The 27488-nt window shown below is 38.9% G+C and overlaps 2 protein-coding genes across 3 annotated transcripts; both read right to left on the reverse strand.

Moving 5' to 3' along the window:
• Positions 1 to 3330: 3330 nt before the first annotated feature.
• Positions 3331 to 7443, reverse strand: LOC145480805 (poly(A) RNA polymerase GLD2-B-like). Its single transcript, XM_081459131.1, has 3 exons — positions 6380 to 7443; positions 4911 to 5127; positions 3331 to 3968 (listed from the first exon to the last, which is right to left on the reverse strand). The coding sequence occupies exons 1-3, from the start codon at positions 6701 to 6703 to the stop codon at positions 3520 to 3522; spliced, it is 990 nt and encodes a 329-aa protein (XP_081315257.1). The 5' UTR covers positions 6704 to 7443; the 3' UTR covers positions 3331 to 3519.
• On the reverse strand, positions 6862 to 27396 carry LOC145480801 (Fanconi anemia group G protein-like). 2 transcript variants are annotated; one of them, XM_081459128.1, is made up of 21 exons: positions 27314 to 27396; positions 24933 to 25014; positions 24682 to 24749; positions 24069 to 24138; positions 23262 to 23405; positions 21762 to 21977; positions 20853 to 20935; positions 19688 to 19784; positions 18804 to 18944; positions 18114 to 18241; positions 17307 to 17453; positions 16328 to 16406; positions 15510 to 15624; positions 14786 to 14855; positions 11887 to 12031; positions 11081 to 11267; positions 10166 to 10275; positions 9614 to 9678; positions 9311 to 9407; positions 8474 to 8618; positions 6862 to 7592 (listed from the first exon to the last, which is right to left on the reverse strand). In XM_081459128.1, the coding sequence occupies exons 1-21, from the start codon at positions 27392 to 27394 to the stop codon at positions 7463 to 7465; spliced, it is 2400 nt and encodes a 799-aa protein (XP_081315254.1). In that variant the 5' UTR covers positions 27395 to 27396; the 3' UTR covers positions 6862 to 7462. The 2 variants fall into 2 exon arrangements, with proteins under 2 accessions (XP_081315254.1, XP_081315255.1); XM_081459129.1 differs by lacking the exon at positions 27314 to 27396 and adding an exon at positions 25569 to 26751.
• Positions 27397 to 27488: the final 92 nt, after the last annotated feature.

Genomic DNA, 27488 nt, shown 5'->3' on the forward strand with positions numbered 1-27488 from the left:
TAAAATCAGCAAAATCTACAAACAACAAAACTTACTGCACTAGAGTTTTCCTTTAGAAATCGTCCTTTGTAGTCAGTTTTTCGCGATAAGCGAAACCGTCCTAACAGGCTAGCTCTCTGTTGAGAACTGAATGTTATCTGTAGGAAGTCTTAAACATGAAACAGAAAAATTTGACATTGAAGCCTGTAAATTGTTCATGTCGCAACTTCTAGGACTTGTTTGCACCTGTTAAGCTTGGAAAGAGCGCATGCCCAACTGCATTTGTCTAAGGTGGGCCTCTAAACATTATCTTAATGCCAGCCAATGTACATGTTAATCTGTGCAAGAGAAACTGGTAATTCAATTCAATTTTAAGAGACCTAAGATCTGCCAGGAGTGTCCCAACTAGCAAACGTTCTTGCATTCCCAAAGACACGTTTAAGGTAAACTGTTAATCACGACAATTACAATCAAAAACCACGATTTGAACCAAAAGAAGACAAAAGGCTACGATAGGAAGACGGGTAGACAAGGCAAGTTTGTCATGGGTTACTAGGGAAATTATCCTTCAGTTTAGAAATTCTCTTCATAAATTTGGGGCGTAAAATGTTACCGAAATTGCGCTAAACTGTCGTCCAGTGTTCAATTAACAATCGACTGATTCCTTGAATAAATTGAAAACTGGCACGAACTGATTGACATGTGAAATCAATGAATCTTGCAATGGTGACAATATACGTCCCGTTTCGAAAGAACGTACCTTTCACAAAGGTATTTAACTATTATTATTTGCACATGGGATTCTGAGGTACAAAGGACTTAAAATTGAGCTGTGACTTAGTGTGGTCGTTTACTGTCAAGTCATTATTTTCTGAGCGCATATAGCAATAAGGTATCACCAGTGGTTATGTAGGTAACAATGAGGTGTCACTGCTATTTTCCAAATATCAGCGACTTGATTCTTGCCATAAAACTAAAACTTGCAGGAAATTGGCCTTTGGAAACAACTACTAGACCTGCAATGTTGACAATAAGTTTTGTGAAGTAACTATTGTTTCCGAAATAACGACTTATCGTCTACCTAGGAAATTAATTATTTTTATTTACAGATTCTGAAGCAAGAAAGACATCAAATTGAGCTGGCTTATCCAGTACTTAGTCATTCCATGTTACGTGTATATAACAATACAATATCACTATTGGTTACCTACATAACTACTTTCCAACTAACAATAGATTGGTTCTTTTGCTATAAAAAACTGGCAAGAAATTGGCCTTTGGAAACACTGCACCACTCTTCGTGTTATGGTGGCAATGAGTCCTGGGAAATAACTATTATTTCGTGAGTAACTACATATCGTCTACCTAGGAATTTGATAGTTAATTTTGTTTACAGATTCTGAAGTTAGAACGACATCAAAATGAGTTTTCGGCTTGCTCTTTGTCATTCCATGAGTGTTAGGTGCATGTATCAATACGTTCTCGCCATTGGTTTAATACCTAAAATAAATTTCAAGAAAATTGGAACCGACAAGAAATTGCAATTGGCCGGATTTAGAAATACTACTTTCCTACCAGTTAAGGCAATTAGCTGTGTAAAATTTTGGGACTGACAACGTGTCGTTTAGCAAAGAATTAAATTATTTTTGTTTGAACAATTGAAAAAGGTGAGCAGTGACTTTTACACTCTGAGACTGGCCTAAATTTGCAACCGTCAAAAATGAGATTGACAGCTGTAAATTGAAAAAAAATTCCATTAAAGCTCAAAAGCAAAATTGCGAGACATTTTTGGTTACAGTGCATGTGCAAACAAGTATTTTAATACCCTTAAGAACAAGAAGTACTTTTTCAGACGTTATCTTAAAAACTGTAACTGCAGTAGCTGCGATGACCCGCATTCATTTCTTTAAATCTTCCTCCGCGGTAGTTCAAATTTAACATGTTTCATATAAGGACTTGCATTCTCCACCATCTACGGGTATATCAAGAACTCATTTGTACGAACTCACAATGTGACCAGCTCCCAGCTGGCTTGAGAGCTCACTTGGTGAACACTGCACCGGTATCGCAGTGGTACCGTTCAAGCCGAAATTTTTTCAGGCGTTATTTTCACAACTGACTAAGCCGTTGACCACATAACGTCGGTGATCACTCTTTCCTCGCAGTTCAGATTTAACATATTTCATATAATCATTTGCAAAAGTGATTATCTCAAAATTCGTTTATGTATCGCCATTTTAAACCATCCACAAGAACTGAATCGATTTGTATTTAAATACTTATGGAAAGGCGTAACGTGTAGACAAAGTCACTCGATTGTCAGCTGTAAACGATTATCAAAAAAGTGGTTTGCAAATGACTGGTCTGGAAACAATGGTTAAACAATTATGACTAGCCTTGCGAAAATGACGGCACATCGAAAATTTCTTTCATCACCCACTGAAATGTTTTGGTGGCCATTTCTCATTTAGACCCAGGGAACTAGGTTGAGACGTCTGTTAAAAATAGCTTTTTTTTCAGGCCGTTTCACGCACCGTTGGTTTCAGCCGCGGATTCAAAAAAAACGATCACGTGATGACAAACATCAGTTTGCATCAGGCGTAGTCAATCGATAAAAATCGATATCAGAAATCACTCGATATGATCGCCGATTGCTATGGATTTATATTTGAAATCGATAACAATCGAACTCACAAAAAAATTTCTTTATCGATTGCTATCAAGAGGAAAGATCGATTGGCAAAAATCGATAACCATGGATAATTCTTGTTTTCAGCCTCTAAACCCCTCCCCCTTCCCCCTTCATCGAAGCCAAGGGACACTGCTGCCAAGGATGAATACATAACTGGACATGTAAAAACTTTATTCCATGCCGTCAAAAAGCCTACAAAGGTAAGTAGTAAATAAAAAAGGATCTTAACACACGGTTTAAGGATGAAATCTTGCAGCATGCCAGGCCGTGATAAATATGAATGAAACAATAAAGATACAGTGCTCAAAACGTCACGAACGTGAGACAATGAAAATAGCCGAGTCTCCGACAGGATTCGAACCCATGACCTCAAAAACAACAGGCGGGCTTTTTATCGACAAAGCCACAAAAAGAAAATGAGCAAGCACATTTACCAAATAAATATGGCCTTGTTTTGAGTGTCTCCTTAGTTCAATGGTTGGAGCGTTCGTCCGGTATCTGGGAGGTCATGTTTTCTATTCCATTCCAAGGCTCAAAATGTTTTCGTTTTTCCACAGTCGTGACGTGTTATCATACTGTTTTTTTTTTTTTTTTTTTTTTCACTTCACTATCGAACTTAAAATTTGCCATTTTATTTACCATCAAAGTGAAATTTGAAATTTTTCTATCAAAGACGTCAAAACGAACTGGCAAGTTCGCCATTTCGATAGCGCGGCCAAAGAGTGGAACTTGGGACTACTGAGAACAAATTCATCTCGTGGCAGGATGGAAGATTTGATGACTCCGCGATCCTCAGACGACGAGACCAGCGTCCTAACCACTCGACCACGCCTCCTCCTATTATATTGCTAAAAGATTTCCTCCAAGGAAGCATTCCTCCTTAACTTGGAAGAAGCGGAGCTGAAGGCACTTTTGATGCGCGAGAACTCGTAAGAATCATACACGGATCTTGTGACATTTCCTCCATCGGAGGGATCCTCTAGTCGGATGTAAGGTCCCCGCCATATCTTGTCGTAGGTCGCTGTGGCCCGAGTACTTCCTGTACGTATGGACATGGTTCTGCCCCAGTCGAACGTGGAAAAATACTGGAAAAAGCCGATCAACAGCTCACCGAGACTTTGTGTGTTGGAAGACTTGAACGAACGAATTTGATCAGGAACGTCAGCGGTGAGCTTCTCCATGACAACACTGTTTGAGGCTTGGAAGATACTGCGAAAGGATTCTTGTAGAGCAGGTGCTACAGGTGGGGAACATCCGGCTTGAAGATAATGGATTACGAGGAGAACTACAGCGAAACCTAAAAAATAAAAATAATCAATCAGTTACTCAGAAAAAACCCAGGTTACCAGGAAGTTTTTTACGATCAAATTTCAAAACACGTTATAATTACCTGTCAGCAAATCAATTCAATTCATTTTGAGTCCATAACCTTAAATATTGTTTGGACGCTTATTTTCTTTCTGGACAGTAGTCAGTAGCTTTTTGACGTCGAAAATGGAGACTGTCAAATAGAAATCTAAGGTCGAAAATGTCCGCAATCGGCCGTTTCATCGTTTCTTTCAACAATCGAAGCTTAATCGAGTGAACGGAATGAGCATCTTTTCCGCCTCAGTTATAACACAGTTCTGGAGATGTCGGTGGGTTGAACATTTGTCAAGAGGAACAGGTTGAGATGACCTTTAAACAAATGGTAAGAGTTTTTCCGAAATAAAAAAAATCCAATCGAAAGAAATTATGACTGAGGCAATGCCCATGAAAAAACTATAACTGAGGCAACGTCCATGGTTGAATTCTCTTCCAAGGTATTTAGCAGCTTTTTTCAGTACTTTCCCCTTTAAAAATGAACTTAAGAACTGAGAAACTGAGGAACTACATGACTAAGGTAAGATATTGTTTTCTCTTGATGGGAGACTGAAAACTAGAGAGATTAGGAAATGGTAAGGAATATATCCGATGTTCGTTCAGAACGGAAAAAAAAACAGGAGTACTTCTGATGGTAGTACCCAATTTTTAAACGGACGTCCCGGAAACTGTCTGATCCAATTGCCTTCCCACCGAAATTTCCGGTATGTGTTTGGCTTGCATGAACAACGAATTTCTGTTGCTAGGCAACGTGACGTAGCCCTACTGACGTCTTTCTGACGTGGCAACTGTGCAAAGATTGGCCAAACATGTACTCCACTGACCAGACCGAACACCGCAGTGTTCATAACTTGTTTAGCTTATTCCCCTAACGTACCTGCGAGCCTCTTGACTCTCGCGTCAGTAATCCCTGCTCTTTGAGCCCACAGTTTGATTACCATGACCAGTGGTTTCACTCTCGGGTCACACTCGGAGAAGCATTTTAAAAGGAAGGCGTTCCGCACACTGGTCCAGTTCTCCACGCTGATGTCGGTTTCAAACGACTTCTCCCTGTCTTTGAGTTTGATGATAGGCACTCTCGCGTTCGGTACCACCTATACAACAGAGGACAGCTTTGAAAAACCTTGCAATTGTCGCTCCATGAACCCGGGTCTACGTAGCCTCTTCCAGGCGTTCAGTTAGTTTAGGCGCAGCGTGAAAAACGGCGAGCGAAAAATTCGGGAATGAGCGCGGAGAGGGAAAGCTTTCTCTCGCCGCACTTCTCCCCTATTTTTTCGCACGCCTTTTTTCGCGCTGCGCCTAAACTAACTGAACGCCTGAAAGACGCTAGGGTCCATGAACCAGTTGGTCCTTGAATAGAAACTTGACTAATTTACGTTAGGAGCATAGAGATATTAATGTAATTCTTAAGAATTATTCTAGAGTCCATAGTGCTCTATGGGTGGCTGAGTTTCCGTAAGCAATGTCCAGGCCTTTCCATAGAAGTCACGTAAAATCGCCCAAATACCTTTGCGGAAATTCTAAACATCACCAAAAATTTCTAAATACCTCGAAAAACCCTCTAAATATCCGGTATTTTTGTTCTAAAAAATGAACCGATAAAAGGAGGAGAAGAAGAAGTTTCAGGCGCCTCAATGTTGCCAGTATCCACCATTTTGAAAAACTGCGGCCTTAGTACTGCTTGTGGTGATATTTTTTGTTTACATTATTTACATTTATCACATTCAGTTTGTCAAGTGGAAAATCGCTGAACTCCGTTGTTTCTGGCATAGAACTGAGTATTGTTTCAAGAATATAGCGAGGAAAACAGAGGGCTCAGCCAAAAAACTATGAATATTTCAAAGTATGCTCTAAATATCTCAGAAACTTCTAAAACATTTCCGGATATTTGTGGAAAGGTCTACCAATGTCTAACGCTCAAATCGTCCTCAAGTAAACCATTCCGAAATTTCAAAATTCTGTTGAAATATCTCCTGATATTGCTTTTGTACAACCCTTTCGGCGCCATCTTCTCGTTAGTCCTCATTCGCTTGGTTTTCATGTCAATACACCGAGCAGTGTTAATAAACCGTGAAGGCTAAGATTCAGTGAACGGAGTCCCAAAAGCCCGCCATGTTACACAAAAATCATTGAGTGATCTCTACTTTATTTAGTACAAAGAAATGTCGGTTCTACATGGAATATCTACTAGGATTCTCGATCGCATTTCTGAACGTTTCTGTTTGCCTTTAGTCACACTCAACTTTTACGCTTAAGTTTGCCACGTCTAAACAGAACAGTGCCTACATGTAGTTTCCCTTATAAGCTTCTCGTTCAAGTAACAAATTAAGTTTCCTCCAACATTACCTCTGTTTGAAAGCGGCGTCGGTTACTCGTGAAAAGGGACTCAATTTTCCTCAGCATGTAAGGACCTGTCGGCGCTGCCCCCTCAAAACACAACACCAGATCTATGTCGCTATGAATGCTTCCGAAGCCGTTTGCGGACGAGCCGGACAAAACAAGGCGACTGGAGGGGTAGAGCGATTTCACAATCCCTTCAATTTCCTCTCTCCATCGATTCTTGCGATCGTAAATTTCCCTCGTTTGCTGATTCTCGACAAACTTTTCTTGAATCTGTGCGCTTAGTCGAGGAAACTGATCACTTCCCGATCTGGGGTTAAATCTTGCCATGGTGTAAGGAGAAGATGATGTCACGGACGAATCGAAAATGAATCTGGAGTGAGGGTTCTTGTAGTTGTTTGGATCGCTTCGAAGCCAGACGGATCTCAACTAGCCTCAAAGCTTACGCCTAACAGCTTCCCTAAACTACAGATCGATTGAAATACGCGTTTCTCAGAAATTTCGCATTTAATCAGAAAACAAGAGTTGCATGACAAAGTGACCTAATGAGGTAATGTATCGGAATACCGATTGGCTGTTAGGGGGACTTAACATTTACATCATACTCATTTTCTAGGAAACTCGACAACGTTCCCGGAAAATTTGTGCAGGATGTAAACACTGACTTCCTAGAAAAATGATGTCATCTTTCGAGAATGTGAAAACTATTAAATCTAAACACGTTTCACTTAATTAATTTTTAAAAACACTTCTACTTGATGGAGTGAAAATAAAACGGATTGTAAGTTACTGAAATTAATTTCCTCATCTCTTGGTCTCGGAAGACCTTTGCAATTTCAATTTGTTTCGCTATAAAAGATATAAAATGGAATATAATCTTGGTCCATTTTTGTCATCCGTGAAACGTACACATCCTTGTGACCTGTGTGAATCCACGCAAAGCGTTCATTCCGCGGGCGACCAGAGTATCTCGTGGGCAGTCTCGCGTAAAAGCTCGCATCCCGCGAGTAGATTAGAAGCTCCCATCTTTGCTTGAATTTAGTTTCATTTAACATTTTACTCTAGTCTCTATAACGTTTAATCTATAATTCATAAAACTCTGGCAAATGGATGAAAAGGATCCTCTTCCTCGACGCTCCATCGCGTCAATGACAACTCGTCAATTTCTTGCACTTGCTCCAGGGTGACCTCACTTTCAACGAGTTTCACAATGGAGGAACTGTTGAGCAAATAAAGACACTCACGTCATGTCATGTGGTAATCAGGGAGTTTAAGAAACCCATAACGACAACCGCAACAGAGCCAAAGCAATAGCTGTCCACGTGCGTTATAATTCTTGGTACATTTCTTTGCAGTCCTCTGCAAAACGACAACACGAAATGACCAAATTCTGCGTTGTCTGGAGAACGTGAACAACGACGGATAATTTTTGAAACTATACTTCGAATTTTACGCTGTGTTCCATATTCAGTTTCGAGATAGTTTTGACAAGGAGAAACAAACAAAATTAGTTTAGAGTATCGCGAGATTCGTAAGTAAAAAATAAAGTCACTTTTAATCAAAGTTGTTCCTGAGTATCAAATCAAAACACCTCGTTGGATCGCAAATTGCCTGAGCCCGCGTTTTTTGTGCTCACTGTTGTCAAGTAGCATGACGTATCTTGATGACGTCAGGCTGACATGTGCTATTTTTAATTGAACAACAACAATCGGTGAATCTTCAGGTACTTACACGAGAATTTGCGAAAACCGAGGCATAAACCAACCTAAACTAAGTATGTGGTGGTTCTTCAAAAGAACTTTTATCAATCTAAACATTTGAAACAAAAGGGGCATTGGTCAAAGCCTTTTCATGTGAGACTCTACATGTGAACTATGAGAAAGAAACTTGTATAAACACGGTCCAAAGCCTGTCGCATTAAGATATCTCCGTTCACGTACTCCTTTTAAGCAGATGTAGGTGCTTCATGTGATTTCTCTTCCCCAGTGCCAGTCGGTTCCTTCGACCGGCAAGGCTTAGGCGTTAGTATCTAGGCCCCGCCGACCAAATGAATCGGTAGGACTGCGAACGAGAATGTGTTCACACGTCTCATCAGCTCACCTCAAAGCTTTCTTAATGGAACCCAGGTCTCCTTTATGTTGATGAAGCTGAATGCCTCTGAATCTCAGCCAGTTAAGCGTTGCTTCTTTGTTTTGATCCAAATTGAAGAGTAGCTTAGTGTGCTTGTAAACTGTTTCAGGATTATCTGGAGAAAACATAAACAAAACGAGCACTAATTAATCGATAGTTTTGTCTCAACACAATCGCAGCAGAAAAAGAGACAAGCGTGTTCTGACAAATAACACCATGACGCATGGATTAGTAAAAGTTGTGATTAACACGACATTAAAAATATATTGAATGGAAATAGCCGGTACATTTATAGATTTGCCTTATTGGGTCTAGCGAAAACGTAAAGCTGATTTAAACTAGACGAAATATACAATTTCAAAAGTTACGTTTGTACAAAGAAATGTCTAGCGTCACGGCAGTGTAGCCATCGGCCATAGATTATTACGAATCTAGAAAACTTCGCTTCGTATATAAATGTGATATGGCAATTCTATTGTGTAGGAGCTTCTAAATTAAAAGACAGAAAAACAACTACCATTTGTGAGCCTGCATGGTTTTTCATTCAGTGCAATATTAGCTAATGTTAAAGAATAACACCCTTAACGCAAATTGTGCTATTTCATTCCCAGCGAAAGATCCGTGTTCAGCTTCAAGTCTAGTTTGTGTCAATATCAGAGGCTGTTTCCGTAAACTGTTATAAGCACGGTATCAGTATATATGATCACACGTTATATCGAGTTGTCTTTTTAGAATCCCATTGTTTGGGTACAGAGCCAAAACTGACGACTTCACGTGACATTTTTTGTAGTTTACATAAGGCACTACCTTGTAAATATTCCAGACTGAGATGCAACTGGTGCAAAGCATCGTGGGTCTGACCCAGGCCTTCTAGGATCGACGCTTTCTGATTATACGCCTGGACCTGCAAGCAATGAAAATACAGAAGAGAAAACTCTAAAACTACATTCGAGCCACAAAAGGCCACAGGTTCGACATATCTTTTTCTTTGCCCCATGCTCGTGATCACAGCATTTAAATCTTTCTCAACAATCTCTTATCTATTCAGCTGCAAACGTGGCAAAATATTAAACAAGATGACCTTGCTGAGAATATGACAGCTGCCCTCACCTTAACTTTCACAAGCTTATTTGGTTCACAACTTTGCCTCCTTTCCTCTGTCAAATCGTTGTCTCCTTGTAGAGCAAAACGTAAAATACTTGTAGCAAAATTAAGAGCCATGTTAAAGTTACAAAGAGAACAGGTTGTAAACAACAAAGTATAGCGGGTTTCGAACAGATAGGATTCAAGTTGTTTGTCCATTGCCTTAGACATTCAACACAACAAAGTTTCAGTGCAAATTTCATCTACACTGACTCAGCTTTAACTTCTAATAATTCTACCTGGTAAAAAAAAGTCGAACAAATGCGTTTTTTAGAGAAAATTATCTAGTTGAACACAAGATTTAGAAACTTGCGGTTATCTGTATCAATGAACTTTTTCATGAATATTTTTATTGCACACTGCTTACTGGATTAGCGAGGGGACAGCCGTCAACACAAGCCAACTACTTGTCATTATATTTAGGGATTTTTAGGATATCTTTGCACACCCTCATCACCCAGGTATGTTTCAATCTTAAACGCAGTTCATTTACCAAATCATGAATATGTTACAACTCACCACAATCCACCTTTCTTCTTTTTTTCTGTTGCCCCTCGGTGCCGTTTTCATTTTCTTGGCGTCTTAAACAATAACCTGATGGCTGAACACCTTCTAGCGCTTTCAGCACCCTGCGATGATTTTAAAATTATACGAAGTTTTAGTCTTTACGAGGTTGGTGGCCCACAACTTGTAGAGCTTATTCCGGTTACCACCCAACAACTAGGAATATTGCTACTCCCCTCGCCACCCTGATAAGGATGCTAGTCCATCGCAAGCTTACCCCCCCCCCCCCCCCAGTATCCATTTAATAATAATAAAATAATTTATCCTTCTTTGTGGAAAGAGACACCTTTGTGAGTAATGTGTGTTGCCCAAGAACACAGCAAAATGGTCGCGGCCAGGGCTCGAGCCCGGGCCACTCGATCTTAAGTGCAACGCGCTAATCATTCGCCAGCAAATTGAACACGAACTCCAGCTTTAACGAATTCCAGGTTTAATGTCACAATACTGAGCAAAACAAAAGCCACGACTTAGCGCGGAATAATATAATAACAGCTGAAGCATGTGTAGAAGAGGGAAACCGCGGAAGGCTACGGGCGCAGCTTAAGAACAATGGGGCGACAGCTATGGTGATTGGCCCACAGCGAATCCCTTGAAATCATAAGAAGCAAGCATGTAACTTTATGTTTATATCATTGCGCAAGAAACAGGGGCCAGCAGCTTTTTCCAACTATGTTACTATGCAACACAACGAAACTGAATGGCGACAGGTTCACGTGATTAGTATTTTCGACAATTAGGCGTTAATTAAACCTTGCAGCTCGCTAAGCTCGCTGAGCTATGCTACCCTGAAACTGATGAAGTCGACTTGCGGTAAGTCTAGACTTTCTTATGATAAAGGTTGGATTATATAATTTACTACATACTCTGTACCTGTTGAGAGATTGTACTGCTTCAAGTGGCTGGTGAAGATGAACTAAAGCCTCGGCTTTCAACATCAACATCTCAACATCATCAGGCACAATTTCTTCATCTTCGCTGTTTATGATTTCTCCCTCGTCATCTGAACGAGGTCGTTTCCTGGGAGCCTTGTCAATTGCACTTGTTTCATCTCCGTCATCTGAGAAAAAAAAAATGAAGTCAAATCTCTGGCTTCAAATCACCGGTAATGTTATTGACGAATCTCTCGTCTTAAACGGACAGAATTAATGTCTTCTCGCAACTAATGATAGTAAGTATGGTGATCTAATGGTTTCTAGGTTTGACTCTGCAGCGAGAGGTAAGGGTTTTAGCCATCACCTGACCAGGGTTTTGTGATGTTTTGTTTCCACTGGTAGGGCACTTTGCTCTCAGAGTGCCTTTCTTCACCTACGTGTAACATGTTTGCCTGGGACCAAACCTGTGATGGACTAGCATCCCATCCAGGGGTGTGGCAATACTCCAGCTCTCCAGCTCGCTTCATGCTACAGAAATCAAAGTTACGTGCCAAGGACGACGAGCTACCAGGTTTGAAGCAGACTTTTCTTACTTCACCTCAACTAAAATAGTACAACAGCTCTAACTAAAAGTCGTACGGAAATTACCCTCACACAAAATTTCCCCCACATATGCCACTTCAGTTGATTAGGTAGACATGAAGATAAAGTATTTTTTTCAGCAGTACTTATTATTAACAAACATACAGGAGACCATCCCTTTCACAGTTCTGAAAACAAACATACCTAACTAATCTTTCGTACCTTTCTGGGCGCGTTTTCCACTGTCAACATTTGTGAGCACTTTATCACAAACCGTCACAGCGTCTTCATATCTTCCAGCTTTTAACAGCGCAAATGCACATTGCTGATACAGCTTTGTGGGACTTGGCAGATTCCTAGTGTTGCGCTGTCAAGAATGAAGGGAATGAAAAATGAATAATTCCTTGTAATGTTAACTTTCGCAGTAAGTGTTAAACTTCTCTTACATTTCTGGGATTATTTACGTACACACGACGGAACATTTTCCTTAGAATTCGCCAATACCGTTTGTCAGGTAACAGTAGAAAGTTCATAATACTAACAATACAAGCCTATAAATACACAACAATAGACCTTTCCCTCATTCCAACAAAACTGATGGCGCCGAGTCGAGGTCAGGGTGGACAAAATTACAGCAAAAATTTTATGTATGAAAATGTCCACCCCAAACCTCGCTCTAGGGACCGTTCATTTTTAATGAGGGAGGGGGGGCTGGTGGGATTTGGGAAGCACCATTTAAAAATCGCATGACCCCCCTCAGCTTACCAATTTTTTTCACATGGCCCCCCCTTATAGCGGTCATTTTTTGGGATGACCCCCCCCAAAAAAAAAAAAATTGAACAAACAATATTTCGATTTCAACTTTTTTAATATTTCTCTATTATCCCCCTACTTCACGTTATTGTGCTCACTATGAAGACAATATTTACAATCCCTATACTACAGAGAGCTGTTGTTTAGAAAACTAAACAAGTACTTGAACCACCATGGGATGAAGCAGCATTTGAAAAGCAGCAAGAGTGAGAAAGTAAATGCAATTGTAAGACATTCATGCTTGCAGCAGAAGAGTCCTCTCAGAGCTGGCCAACCAACACTGAGAAATGCCAGGACATTGACACAAAATGACAACAGGGCAAGTGCTGATAGCAGTGAAACGGATGAAAGTGACAATGATGAGTGTGACAGTGATGCCATTGACTCTGGGGGAGAAGATGACTCAAGTGACGTCATTCTTGCATTCATCAATTCAGATGAGGAAGATGCCAATGAGAGGCCAAATGCCACACGCTCAGGGCGAGCCATAACTAGGAGATCCGAAATCGACTTCTTTTTCTTTTGATTTGTTCTGGAACACGTAGCTTTTTAAGCTTGGTTAGATCTTCGCACAACTCAGTCCAAGGATAATCCTCATATGATTTATTTTTTGCGTCCCTACTTAACTTTGCCTTTTCTTCTGCTCTCTTTTTCCTTTTAAATTCCAGCACTTCAAGATGCTGAAGATAATCCACCACAAACTTTGATTTGACAATAAACCTATCTGCAAAGAGAGCAACGCTCTCTGGGTCAGATAAAACCAGCCTGCCACTTCCATGCTCTTTCTTCGCTTGGACCCTTGGCTGCCAGTCATCTGGATCACGCCCTTCTGGTAGGAGAGGTAGTGGTATTCCGGTAGGCAGGAATAGTCAGGAACTGGTTTAGGGTATCTTTCTATGGGTGGTCCAGTCCATTCACAACAAAAAGAACAAATTTCTCCTACCTTTTCTTGACAGGACAACTTTTGAAACTCCCTGTAGTTCTCCCCCTCCTCATAGTGCTCATTCATAAACTTCTCAATCTTACGGAAGTAACAGTGGCCTGGAACAGAGTCTTTCCTTGCTCCTGCATTGTGATACTGAACCAAGTACGAAGTGTTGTGAAAAAACTGGAAATCTGTTAATGTGTTGTGTGAAACACATTGTTAAATTAAAGCAGGGCGAAGAATTTGCCCACAGTTTTAATGTAAAACAGATCAAATGTATAGAAGCTAAGTTGACGAAGGTCACGCAGGACATGGAAGCACTAGAAAATAAGAAGAGCAATTATAACAGCATATTCAAGGGCATACTCAAACAGCACATCAACAAAAGGAGAAGGAAAAAAGAAAACCGCAGAAAGTCAAATGAAAGAAAGAGGAAGCGGATTGAAAACAACGTCCAACGAGTTCATGGAATCTGTGTTGGAAACCCGCTAGGAAATGATCTTCCACAATGTCTTGTGTACCCCTCCTAGAACGGCCGTCCCGGAAGAGTGTATTAAAGTTGAGGATGTTGCCACGTCGTTATTTAGAAGAGATGGGCCATACATCGCACAGCTCTTGGAAGGGAATTATTTCACCAATGCTGCAAGAAGCAGAATCACCACAAACCTTGAGCAGGAAGTCAGAGATTATGTTTACACCTTCATGTACCCTGAAGAGTACACTCTGACGGAAAGCATTGCTGCTTCTTGCAGCATTGGTGAAAGAGACTCCCATAGCAGCACAAGCGGCGCCGAAGAACTCGACGACAGCGAAGATGAAGATGAGTGCCAGTGAAAGTTGCATTCGAAAATAACAGTGTTAAATACTTCTTTTCAGCAGCTACAAATGCTTTTTGTCGCCAAACGTTTTTTTAAAGCAGAAGGAAAGCTTGTAATAAATTTGTATCCTGCCTTCTATGGTTTATTCTATAGCAATTTTTTTGATATTCAAACATTATGCCATTTTGAAGTTTTACTAAAATACTTCACGTGACCCCCCATTTTTCCCTTATTTTTTTGGGATGGCTCCCCCTCGAAAGCCATTTTTTTTCGCATGCCCCCCCCCCCATATCCCACCAGCCCCCCCTACCTTATAAAAAATGAACGGTCCCTTATCATCTAATCAAAATAAAGTGCCAGCAATCGCCATATTCCAAAAACTGCCAGCACGGCACAACAAGACTAGGTCGTGTTGCTTAGCAACTTAAGTGATGAACTGCGGGCTTGGTGACTTTTGCAGACGATTATGCTAACGTTCCCAGGCATCCTAGCGTGCTGAGTTATAGCCCATTCTCCTCCACTTACTGCGATTTGAAAGGTGTTTGACATTATCTTTGATACTTACAAATCTAACAGTGCGAATGTCTGTAATGTTGGCCAGCAACTCCAGATAGTACTTCGCTGCCTCTTCAAACCTAAACAAACAAAATGTCACTTGACAAAAAAAGCTGACACACAAACAGGTAGTACACGGGATAATTGAAAGGCCGTTCCGTAAACGATTTACAATCTCAAGCTGACAGTGAACAAGAGTTTTATTAAACCTGAACCAACATGAACAGCAAGTCTAGGTAGACGTAATTATTATCATCAAAAAAGTAAAAGAAAAAACCATGTCCAATCAGTTTCTAAGGAGTTGAAGTGAATTGGCCAATGAACTTTTCCTTTGTTTTTCTTTCACTATCACTAATTTGCTGGACATATTTCAATCTTAAAAGAGTTAAATCTACTCCTCTATCTGAGTACAGCTTCTTTTGAAAATAACCCAAACCATAGTTAATAAAGGAAAATGGTTAGAATCCCGTCAAACAACAAAGAAGCAAACAAACAGGCTAAGATTTATGTTGGAAGGTCCTTGACCTTGTACATCTTTTGTTTTATGCTCATTGACTTCGCAGTAATTACATAATTGAAATACTTCTATTGGTTAGTTACATGAGCACACGTAACCACCTTTTGTAATTTACCAGGTTTTGCGCAGGGTCAACCCCCAAAATAGCCAACAAAAACATATAACAAACAACTTTGCCAGGTGTCATAATCTTCCTCTCTATTAACTATGCCCAAACCTGTCGAGTTCTGCAGATCTTTTAGCCAATATGAATGTGACAAGTTCTGTTGTTATACCAGAACTTGACATTGCACTGGCCAAGGCAAATCTTGGAGGAACAGTTAGCTCCGCATCTGAAGAAAAATACAAGAAACGTTGTTAGCAACACATTTTGGCTGATGTGTAAAAACCACATCGCTTTGTAGGAAAAACAAAGCTGGCCATGTTCAGTTCCAAGAACACTGCTACGAAGTGAACCCCAAAAAATATTACTGATCATGCGCTGCATTTACCCTACTGATATCCCATTCACAGAGGGAGGCGAGGTAGCCTAATGGGTTCGAGCCCTGGCCGGAGTCACTGCGTTATATTCTTGGGCAAGGCACTTAACACTTACAGTGCCTCTCTCCACCCAGGTGCATAAATAGATACTGGAAAATTTAATGCTGGACAAAAACCCTACAACAGACTAGCATCCCATCCAGGGAGGAGTACAAATACCCCTAGGCGCTTCGAGCTACAGAAGCCGGAGATAAACGCCGCCCTGATAACTGTAAGCCACTTGTAGAAAGACTTAATTTTACGTTTAGCTCATTCACTAAAATACCATTACCGCTAAAACAAAGTCTGCGTTGCATTGGCTTTGCTCCTGCCAAACGTTTTCAATGGTACAGACTCGTACGAAGCACTGACCATGAGAGGCTTTTCACTCTTGCCCTTTTGCCAATCGTACGTTTATTTCGATGCATTAATGTGCAAAGTTTGAACTGGCTGTATAATACCGATAGCATTATTTATTTGAGTAATGCAATGGAAAACAGAACTAAAGGGACTTACCTAGCTTTTTGTTGTGATCACTGGGAATTACTGCCACATCATAGCATCTTTCCCGTTCACTTTCTCTACTCTGGATAGCCTAAACAGACAAACAAAGAAATTGATAACAAATTTGAATTTTGCACTGTGACTTTCATAAGCACATGGAAAGAAGCCAAACTATGTACTTTTGGAGGTCCTAAAATGACAGGAACATTGTGGTCCGCTCTTTTCTACCATCCATCCTAACTACCTAACGGAATTCTATTCATTTGTCAAGCAAGCCCACTTTCAAACTGGCAGTCAACCACAAAAAGATGTATACAGTTAAAGCGAAACACATCAAATAAAGACACAAAATCGTACTTTCTTAGACTTTCTAAAAGTCCTAGGATTAAGCAAAGGTCGACTTATGGCAAGTCTAGTACTTCCTTATCTGAAAACAAATACGGTGCGTTCTTCTTAAAATGACGTTCACCTGATGCGTTACACTAAATGCAGGACTTCTAACCTCAGTAAACAAACGTCCCACCTCTGACGTCAGTGTCGACATACTTGAGGGAGAGCAGGTCACGAGTGAGATGTGACACCAAACATTCCAAATTGAAGACAAGGCTCTACAGATATGCGAGCAGTGTACGATGGGTTCATTTGAGAATAGTTATTTACAGACCTTAAAAAGCGCGCAGTAAAGGATTTCAGAAGTCTCTCTCCACATTTCATAGGATTTCACCACTAAAACGTTGTTGCTTCGACTGATGAGGTGTCCAAGGATGACACGAAAAAAGTTGATGAGGCGCCAAAGGAGGACGTTGATGACACGCCAAAAGAAGACACGAAAAACGTTATCAACACAACTCAGTGGATCGGTATAATCAGCGAAAAGAAAGGCGTTGTTTCGACTGCTTCTCAAAAGGTCAGCTTTTGCGCAGGCTAATAACATAACAACTCTTTAATTTCCCTGTGATTAGTCACGTCAGCTAAAATGTTCCCACATTACCTGTTTCAACAGCGTAAGAGACTGTATTTCAGCCGTGACATTTCCCAGCTTCCGATACTGAAGAGTGATGTTGAAGAGTGCTTCAAGTTGTTGAAAGTCAAGTACCAGGGCCTCCCTGAATTTTGACACTGCAGTGTGATATTTACCCTGAAAAAGTAAAAAAAAGTCAAACAAAATTTGAGAGAGCCGTAAGAGAACCATGGGCTTAAATCTGGCATGAAAGGAGGCGCTGATCATTTAAATCTGTTTTATTTTTTTCCAGTATGTTTAATGGACTTTGTACTAAACAGCAGTAAATGTTATCACACATGCTAATGTCAGTTCCTCTCGATGTCTGTCGAGGCTACAGTTGAGTCACTAACTGCGATTAAAACATTTGATTGCAACGTCTACAATAGAGCGATTTTCAATCGGGTGTCGTAAAACCAAAACCAAAGTAATCACTCTAGCCAATCACAAAGGACACAGACAATACAGTGAACCAATCAAAACTCAAACTAATTACATGTAGCTGACACAAAGCGCGGGAAAACGTGTGCGAGCGAGTCAAGATTGGTTTTGGTTTTACTACTGATTGGATGAAAAATTGGCGCGGGTTTTTTAAGCCAATCGTGTAGCGTAGCTGACGCAAAACCAATTACATTTCGGCACTCAAATGAAAACTGCTCTATTCATTTCCATAAGGAACGGCAAAATTACACAGGAGTTCATCACAGGGTTATAACATTTTATTAGTGATCATATTTGAAAGACTATACTATCGTTTGGCTCTGAATTAAAGAAACATTCACAAGTTCCGTTTTGTACCTTTATTGCACAGCAGCAGCCCAACATGTTTAAACCAGCGGCTTTATCTTGCCCTTCAGAAACGTTGAGGCATTGCTGGAAGCATGGCAATGCTTCATCCACTTCACCTCGCACATACAAAGTGTATCCTAGGTTTTGATAGACAATTAGTACATCTACCTAAGCTTGCCATGTATTCACTACAAGAGGCACAAAGGGCTGCCAACTGGCATGGAAAAGAAATGGCACATGATACTAACGGGATATAAAATTATTTTTTTCTAATTCCACAACAACACCCAAAGTTATCCATTTATTTCCAGAGCAAATAAAATTTTAGTGCTCACATTCGGATTCTTGACTTTATTATTAATATTAGTGTACAAAAATTGTCAGGCCCTGGTTCTGCAAAGAGATGAACGGTTTATACACCATACAAATGATCAATGAATGCTTTTACTGTGACCATGGAAAAATTTTAAAAAGCATATGCAGTGTGCTTTAACATTTAAAGAATGGTTATAAAGTCCGTAAAATCATGAACCTAAGTCATCTGTTTAGAACTGAGAAGTAATGGAAAGAAAAAATAGGATATACTAGAGTTAAAAACAAGATTTGTAACTTAACCTGTGTCTGAATCGTTAAATAAATACTTAAGTTATTTTTACTCTGTATGCAAGAGTTTACAACTGTATAAATCACAATCCTAACCTTTAAGATAAAGGTCATTAAAACCAAAATCTCGAATTTGAATTTTGTCAGCAAGTGTTTCCAAGACTCTATCATAGTTCTCCTTTGTGAAGTGAGCAAATGCCAACAGACTAGTCACCACTGACAACAAGTTCTGTACATCTAAATTATCAAAAAGGAAAAGAATACAATACACCAAATCATAAATTCAATGCAGAAGTGAACTGTTTGTAAGAAACTAAGTGTTTGTGTCATCAGTACTCATACCAAGCTCGATTTCCGCAACTCTCTTGTGCCGGGCCTTTGATTCTCCCTGAGAGAGAGGAGCGCGGGCTTGTTTCCCGGACAGCAAATGGAAATCAAGCCAATGCTCATACAAGAATCTGAAAGAGTTGCTTTAATTTTAATAAACTGTTTATCATCCTTGCTTTTCAGCGATCAACTGTTAAATTAAAAATATGGATCAATGGAAACAAATGAAAAAATCCACCACCCAAAAACGGAAAAAAGATCAGGGAAAACCAGTGGGGTGGAGAGGGGGGCATTCAGGAGGCACATCTTTCCTTTCAATTTTACCATTAAACTTTCCAACACCCCACACTGTACCCATCTCGTCTTGATTTAAGCACTATGATAAACTTGATGAAAGAAATAATGGTATATGTTAAGCCTGATGGTGATTAAGGCAGAAGTTTCAATTAATCAGTGATACAAGAAGCTTACATGTACTCTGCAAAGAATTTCTGAATTCTTTCAGCCAGAGTTAATAAAAGCTAAGACCTTCTAGACACTGTTTAAAAAAAAAAAAATCATGATTATAGGAGACTTGCGGTAGCTATGCTATATATGACGAACATACTGTATACTGCTGACTGATCTCTTCTCTTAACAACATGCTTTCTTGCCTGTCAAGTCTTTTGTTGATGATGTTATCACACAGTTGGTGATTGATGGGATGTACTCCAAGCTGAAAAGGCACACAGGGTCTCTACTGGAAGGTACCTTGGGATTTTGGAAAGGAAAATACATTTCAATGGAACAAAAGAGAGGACACATGTATTCATTTCATAAGTACAGTGTACTTATAAGTTTGTATTCAGATGAACTGTGATTGGTAAAAAATGACTTGGCTAATCATCAGGGGCACCCAACGGATCGTTTCGGTAAATTATCTGTTCAGAAGGCCTTTAATCCCCTCTGATTTTCTGAAGAGAATTGTCACCTCGAACGTTCGTGATATGAGAAATTTAATGTCTGCTGCTTTCGAATTGTAAAAAATGTTATTTTGGGTACCGAAAAAAGGTTACATATCATTTTCGGAAAGGCGATAAGACCTAAGGTTTTCGGGGAATGGACAAAAAAGCCCTAATAAATTTGAGAATACTCAAGTTCCCCTAGAATAACTGAACAGATAAAATTTTTTTGCACAACCTAAAATTAACATACAGAGCTTTAAAAGTACTCCAGATAGCCTAAAACAGCGTTTAAAAGCATTTGAGAGAAAACGGTCCTTGGGTGCCGCTGAATCATAACATATGCATAATAAACCTGTACTCGGAAAAAAAATTACCTCCTCCCAGGATATCTGAATGGCAAATTTGTCCATGTGATAATCAACTGACTATACAGGTGGCAGCCAAATAGAAAAATATCATCAAAGAGATATCAAAATGAATTCAGTCAACATTTGCAATTTAATAGATGTATGGAAACTTTCTGCAGTGCGGTGGTCTAAAAACTTGCTAAGACATATGAGGGTTAGTGTTAGGTATTGCCATCCCAAAGTCAGTGGTGATAAATTATAATTTAAGATAACAACATTTCAAGTTCATTTTCCATTGAAACCAGCATAATTTTTAGCAAAGACCTTAACTGGTCACCAAGCAGGTAAGTTACAGTCCTGCAAATTCATCATTAAGCAACAATAATATTATGATTTTTTCACACTGTTTGGTAATAGTTGACCCATGTATCATTTTTTGTTGCTGCTTTCGCAAAACATGTGAACCACCATCTCTAAAATACATCACACTTGTTACCTAGAGTGCTGTCCTACAGTTTATTTTATACCTGCTCTGTGGAGCTCAAGTTAACTTCTTCCAAATGTTTTAATTGCCTTTGCATCAGCTGAAGAAGGTCCACAGCCTTGTCAACTGAAGAAAAATAAAGAGTGCATACAGATTACTGTGCTACTGATGGCTAATAATTATTAATGGTTTTCATCTTACAGCTTAATGACAAGGGTTGTTGTCTTAGAAACAAAACATTTATAACAATTTTTTCCAAATAGGCAATAAGCTAGTAATTAATTTAGAGGTTAGTTCTTCAGCTGTACTGAATATTCTGTCATGTTGAAAATCCTAACTCAGTTTTGAATGCAATGTATATGCAGGTGTTCTGGTGAAGGAATATGTGATCTCCATGTTTTTAAGATTGGTCATTTAAAAGCACTGTTACCATGTATTATCTGTGACCAGATGATGGCAGATGGACTCTGAGCAGGAAGACAATGGAGAGATTTCACACCTCAGTGGGATAGTAGCTTAATTCATACCTGTAATTATGGTTTTATTTATACAGTAAACAGTGAAATGTTGTTTGAGATATTGAAAGCAGCCAGGCAAAGATGTGTTTACAGGTGGTCAATTTTCCCGCTGCCTGGCCCCTTATTGGAATCCCTAAAGTGTACATCTACATAATAACATGCATAACACGTTGTATGTACGGAGATTGTACAGAGCATTCATTTGTTAATTAAGTAAATAATTACTCTTAAATTCTCAGCACTAACATGTTAGTTAGAATAAATATAAGAAATTAGAATGGAGTATCTTTTAATAATAAATATTTTTGATAGCTTAAAAGTAATTAGCAGTTCAAAATTGGGAGTCCTGACGACGAAGTGAGACAAATATACAAAATTATACGGGTAAATAATATTATTCCAGACAGGCATAATTATACACAAAGCAGACACACCTTCTTCATCAAGTAACCATAGAAATGCCAGCAGGCAGCTACTTAACACAAGAGGAGCACATCCAATACTTTCATCTTGTACTGCTTTAAACAATGATGGCAGCAGGATATCCAGAGTGTGCTCAATGTTTTCTGGACTGAACAGATGCCGCTCAGCTGAATCTCCTGATTCTGCCACTGTCTCTTGGTGACGTTCTATTTTGAATGCCTCAAAAGCTATAATAGGACACAAATACACTTAGACATAAAGTTATTAAAATTAGGTTCTACTTGTACCTGATCGTACCTTTTTGGTACACTTTGTTCAATGGCATATCAGGCGAGTTTGGTGAAGCCATCATTCATATTCTGGCGAGACGCAGTCAAGCCAAAATACCCATGGCGAGACCAAATGAGCCTGTATGTTGCTGAAAGGAACCAAAAAGGTATGATTAGGTACATGTATTTCTGTGAGTATGATACCATAGCCATATCAGGTCAGTGACTTGGTATCGCAGGATATCAAGACAGTAGACACAGAACTTTTCTGATTAGCTAATTGTTAATTTGGGTATGATAACAGCAGGTATGGTAACCTACTTGCTTTTTTTAATACCACATTGGACTTCAGATGAGCAGTCTGGGTAATCTAGCACTGGCTGAAGTCCTTGCATTGCATTCGTAGACAAAATTACAATGCCCCTCTTCACCCAGGTGTATAAAGTTAATTCTGGGGGTAACCTTGTAACAGACTGGCATCCAATCCAGGGGGAGAGTAAAAATAATTCTAGCCACTTAGTGCTACTGCAAACAGAGACAAGTGCTGACCTGATGACACAATAGACTCCAATGAAAACTCTACTTTAACCAGTCTTGATTATTATGCTAATTATCTAAAAGACTTGAAGAGAGGGGCATAAAAGGGGGTCTGAAAACCGCAAAACTGCATAAAAAAACGTAAAAAAAAAAAATGCAATACTGCATCAAAATTTACCAAAATACCATACAGAGCATGCATTTTGTAATTTTTTATGAAAGTTGTCAAGATGCTAGTTTCGAGCTCAAATACCCATTTTGTCACAAGTTGACTGAATCTACATTGCATTTCATTTGTTATCTTTCCAAGAAGAATTTTAATAACTTGAAGACAATGTAGCCAGCCAGCCCCACGGATTGTTCAGTAGAGCAGATGATTGTTGAAACATATAACTCTCCCAAAGCAAGTTCTTGCTCCCAGGAAAAATGTTGCCGAGCTTGCAATTCCTCTTTGAAATAACGTTTCTCTTCCCGACCATCATCAACCTCCTCTTCACTTTTTTACAGATTACCTTAATCTAAAATTTATGAAAACTTCAGCTTAGTCTTATAAAACTGCAATACCACAGGTTAAAATAAAAATGTTATGTAAAACCGCACCACCGCAAACTCTTAAGTACCCCCTCCTTAAGAAGCACGATACAACATGCAACACAATTCACAACCAGCTCATTTATTTCTACAAATCTGTAATTTAATAAGTACCTCGATAGAGGCTTCTGTGAAGAATGGTAGTACTCTTGTGAATCCCACCAACAAGTATATTTATGTGCCCACGTAACAGCAAGTGGCTCAAATTATATGCAATTGCTTGTTCATAGCAAATAAATGAAGACTCTGGTGGCAGACCTGAAAAAATACATTGCCACATTGCCATGAGAATTGGTGTAGTTTACTTTTTTTTCTTTTTTTAAGGGGACATGGGGGTGTAAGGCGCTGGCTAAGACTACAGTGTATGCTTGTTAGACTGAGATACATGCAGTAACTATGTTCAAATAATTTGTAGTACATTTCTTGCATAAAAATACCTTAGAAGCTAGCTAGGGTATACAAAAGTTGCCATTGAAAAGCAATTTTGAAAACATAACCATGAATAAGTCCAAAATTTCAATTTAAGTACCACTAAGACAAAAAATAACCCTTTTTTCTGACTGTTTTCAATATAACAGTATCATAGTACTTTGGGCTCCAAAATTTAAATATCCATGTTAAAATAAAGCGACAGAAATACTCTTAACCACAATTTCTGGGCTAAAATCACCATTTTTCCATCCACCATTGCTGAAATCTGGTTCCATATTACTATTTAACTTGAGATAACCAATTTAAAAACAAATTATACATTTGGTACTTTGGTGAGTATCCTCACTGTGGATAGGCTTAAATTTCTTTCAATTTGATTAAATTTAAATCTCTCCAGTTTTAAATTCTTATTTTCCTTTGTCTTAATTGTGGTCTCTTTACAAATTTTATTTTTATCTCACTTTAGACTAAATCAATATTAATTCATACCTTGCACTCTTTCCAGCAGAGATGTAAAGTTATCCAACACTTCTTGAATTGTCGATTTACTGCAATCCTTCTTTAATACCAATCAGTTTTGAAAACTAAAATTAGCACTCCCAAATAGTACTTAGTAAATGGTTTTAATCATTAAATATTTCATCTAATAATGGATGTCCTGGGCATTTTGTTGTAGTTGCTTTTTCAGTTAAACATAGCAGAATTGGCTGGCATGGCAATATGTATTACTAGTAAAATTCTCTCAAAATTGCACAAGCCTTTGAATGAATTTTCAAATACCACAAAGAGTGTGTACATGTATTATCAATCATACAAACTTTCATATCATTGCTCATTTACATGTATTATAACTAATAAAATTACGAACACACTTGTATTAATAATTTGCACTGCAATGCAAATTGAAAATTAAATTTGCCTGGTCTGATGGTCTGACAGACCAACATACAGTGAAGTATCCACTGTGTTTCAGTGAAATTATATTAGTCTATTAGCCTGTAGAAAGTATATAAATTTAATAACAATGCAATTGTGCCAATATATTACCTTTACCAGCCATTTTTCACTACTTAAATTAGAACATTATTATCACTGTACTTACTTTTAAGCGATGTACAAGTAGATCGTTTTCAATTATCCACTCCTTGACATTAAAGCTCAAAAAAGTAGCTGAAATGAAGATGAAATGCACTAATACAGAGTGAGTTTGTGTCAATTCTCAGCTTTCATTTTTAGCCATATTTGATGCTTCTCATGCAACGAGTCCAACTTAAGTATATGAATAAAATAATTCATTAAGCAGTATGTAGCCACCTAAAAATAAGTAGGGAATAGAGCAGTATCTTAACTAACCTTTCATAAAAACTTCATTCTGCTTTTTAAGACACTGAATGTCCTTTTTCCACCAACCGGGGACAATTGTTACAGAAGCTTGCTTAAAATATTAACAATAAACAATATTAATTTTGAATGATGTAATTTGATGCACATGATGTTTAGTTCTATGCCTTACTATAGTAACCTGATTTGACAGCTATCTATCATTATTCAGGCTACTTATAAATAATTAAATATAATTTTTCATCTTATTACTACACACTACATGTAGTATCAAGCTGTCCCATACACAATAAGCAAAAAATCATCATCTTAGAGCATCCAAAAACAAAGAATGTTACATTGTATAAGTACACTGTACATGCTCATGTTCTTAAGACAATTACCAAACAACGTGTTTGGTGATTGTTTCTAGCATTAATTATACTATTAATCTTTATTAATTAGTAGTAAATGCACTGTAACAAATTTTGAGGTTAAGAAGTGTTTGGGAACCTCTTTTGAGTGAAAAACAAGCGGGTGGTATGGCAAGAAAGAACCTACTGACGTACATGAAACTGATATGCCAATGGCACAGTTGTCCCATTACAGGTATTTGATTCCATGTAGTTCTTATAAATTGAATGCTTTTGTCATACGACCCGCATGTACCTGCGCACAAATTTCTTTGGAGGACTGTGAGAAGAAAGGTCCTGTATAAGGGCCTTACATTTGAAGTGATAGGGCCAGAAAAACGTGCATGGTCTTACAAGAAATGCGTACAGCCCTACTAGAGATGCCATGCGCGTGTCCTTGTTCCACCATGAAAAATAAAAAAAAAAACATAATGGTGGTAACATGATAAAATGTTTATTCACTGAGGGACAGCTGGACAGGAAAATTTTCAGCTCTCAGTCAGGATGCAGGGACAGAGTGCAGCAAGTGAATAAAGATAGTGAATTTTAAGCTCCGTAATGAAATGTGAAAAGTGAACTGATCAACATGACACAAGCGTCTTTTTTTCTTTATCCCACACTTGTGTCATGTTGATCAGTTCACTTTTCACATTTCATTACCGAGCTTAAAATTCACCATCTTTATTCACTTATCACTACTCACGATGACTTTGACAGTGCTGATCCTAGCAGTATGCAGGACACCTGTCACATATGAACTTAGTTAAATGACCCTGCCCTCCATGAGTTCTCGTAGCTCAGTGGATAGAGTACCCGCCCAGTGTTCGGGGGGTCATGGGTTCGATTCCTGTCGGGTACTCAGACTTTTTCTTTGTCCCATGCTCATGCCATGTTGATCAGTTCACTTGTCACATTTTATTGATTTTAATAATATTCACAACAATAGACCATTTTACATTCTGCTTGGTGACCTGGCCTTTAAATGACAGTGAGGCTGGAGGTGACCTTGCCTTGATACAGACGTAGACTCTGCTTTTGTTATGTAAATGCACCTAGTTAGCATTAGAACAACTTGATTTACACAACAAAAGCAGTGAGGTCTGTATCAAAACAAGGTCACCTCCAGTCTTGCTACAATTCAAAGGCCAGGTCACTGAGCAGACAACTGTAGAATGGTCTTTTTACAATAACTGTCTAATTTCTCACGCGCTGATTGGCTCATTTTTATCATCAATAAGAGTATAGACGGATAAAATGCTAATCTATGCAAGCTTTCAAGTTCAACTTTCAGCTGTTGAACTGTCAACTTTTTAAGCAATGAGATCTTCTGGACTTCTTTAAGCAGCCAATCAAAAAGTGAGAAAAACTATTGACAACGTTCGCGTCATTTTGAATAAAATTCACTTATCTTTGTTTACGGCAAGTTTACGGCATCTTTTCTCCTCATTTATTCCCAGCATTTGACCATTTTAGGGTCTTGTTATCGTAAAAAACAAATTGACGTCAGTTTTTTTAAGTGTCTGTCCTCTTATTGATGATAAATTGCATCATAACATTGTCAAAGTTTTCTGTGGAACCATTTGCCTGCGGCTCGTGGTTCCACAGCCACTTTGACAATGTTATGAAAATGTTGTGAAAATCACAAACATCATTGCCACAACTTGCTCATCGATAATAATTCATCAATAAGCTTATATTGGCATCCACTGTTATCGATTTTCAACAAAAATCGATTTCATTTTCTCTGTTCAATTTCGGGAGGCATCATTGCCAAACAAGCACCCTCGACCCTATTGAGCGCCAGCCACAAAGATTTGATTACTTAAGTAAATTGTAGGCATTTTAAAAACACCCGAAATCGACCTAGAGCATGCAGAAGTCTCGGGAGAAGTAAAACTCTGTTACTGGCTTATAAGTTCGATCCATGCTGTCTACTAGAACTTGGGGGGAATTTCTTGCATAGCACCGTGCAGATAGAAAAACAAGCTCAAATCAGTGTACCTTGAGCTCAGAATCTAACTGTGACATTTGCTTGTCCAATCCACTGAGTTCCTGTCTAACAACGCTTTCTCCCTTGATCATGTTTGGTTCTCTCACAGGTCGGAAGGATTGTTCAGTCCACTCGCAAATCTCCCGCCATCGTTAAACCACAATTACAGATACATTGTGTTGAATA

Source organism: Orbicella franksi, chromosome 3 (genome assembly GCF_964199315.1).
Source record: "Orbicella franksi chromosome 3, jaOrbFran1.1, whole genome shotgun sequence".
In the NCBI taxonomy this organism is placed as follows: domain Eukaryota; kingdom Metazoa; phylum Cnidaria; class Anthozoa; order Scleractinia; family Merulinidae; genus Orbicella; species Orbicella franksi.

What these genes read in the sequence shown, in the direction of transcription:
- LOC145480805 (XM_081459131.1), bottom strand. Translation starts at nt 6,703, where the DNA reads ATGGCAAGATTTAACCCCAGATCGGGAAGTGATCAGTTTCCTCGACTA. An exon ending in GACGCCGCTTTCAAACAGAG is followed by an intron (nt 5,128 to 6,379) that starts GTAATGTTGGAG and finishes TCTGTTGTATAG; the next exon opens with GTGGTACCGAACGCGAGAGT. An exon ending in GAGAGTCAAGAGGCTCGCAG is followed by an intron (nt 3,969 to 4,910) that starts GTACGTTAGGGG and finishes TTTATTTTTTAG; the next exon opens with GTTTCGCTGTAGTTCTCCTC.
- LOC145480801 (XM_081459128.1), bottom strand. Translation starts at nt 27,394, where the DNA reads ATGATCAAGGGAGAAAGCGTTGTTAGACAGGAACTCAGTGGATTGGAC. An exon ending in TGGAAAACGCGCCCAGAAAG is followed by an intron (nt 11,268 to 11,886) that starts GTACGAAAGATT and finishes TTTTTTTCTCAG; the next exon opens with ATGACGGAGATGAAACAAGT. An exon ending in GCAGTACAATCTCTCAACAG is followed by an intron (nt 10,276 to 11,080) that starts GTACAGAGTATG and finishes AAATCATCGCAG; the next exon opens with GGTGCTGAAAGCGCTAGAAG.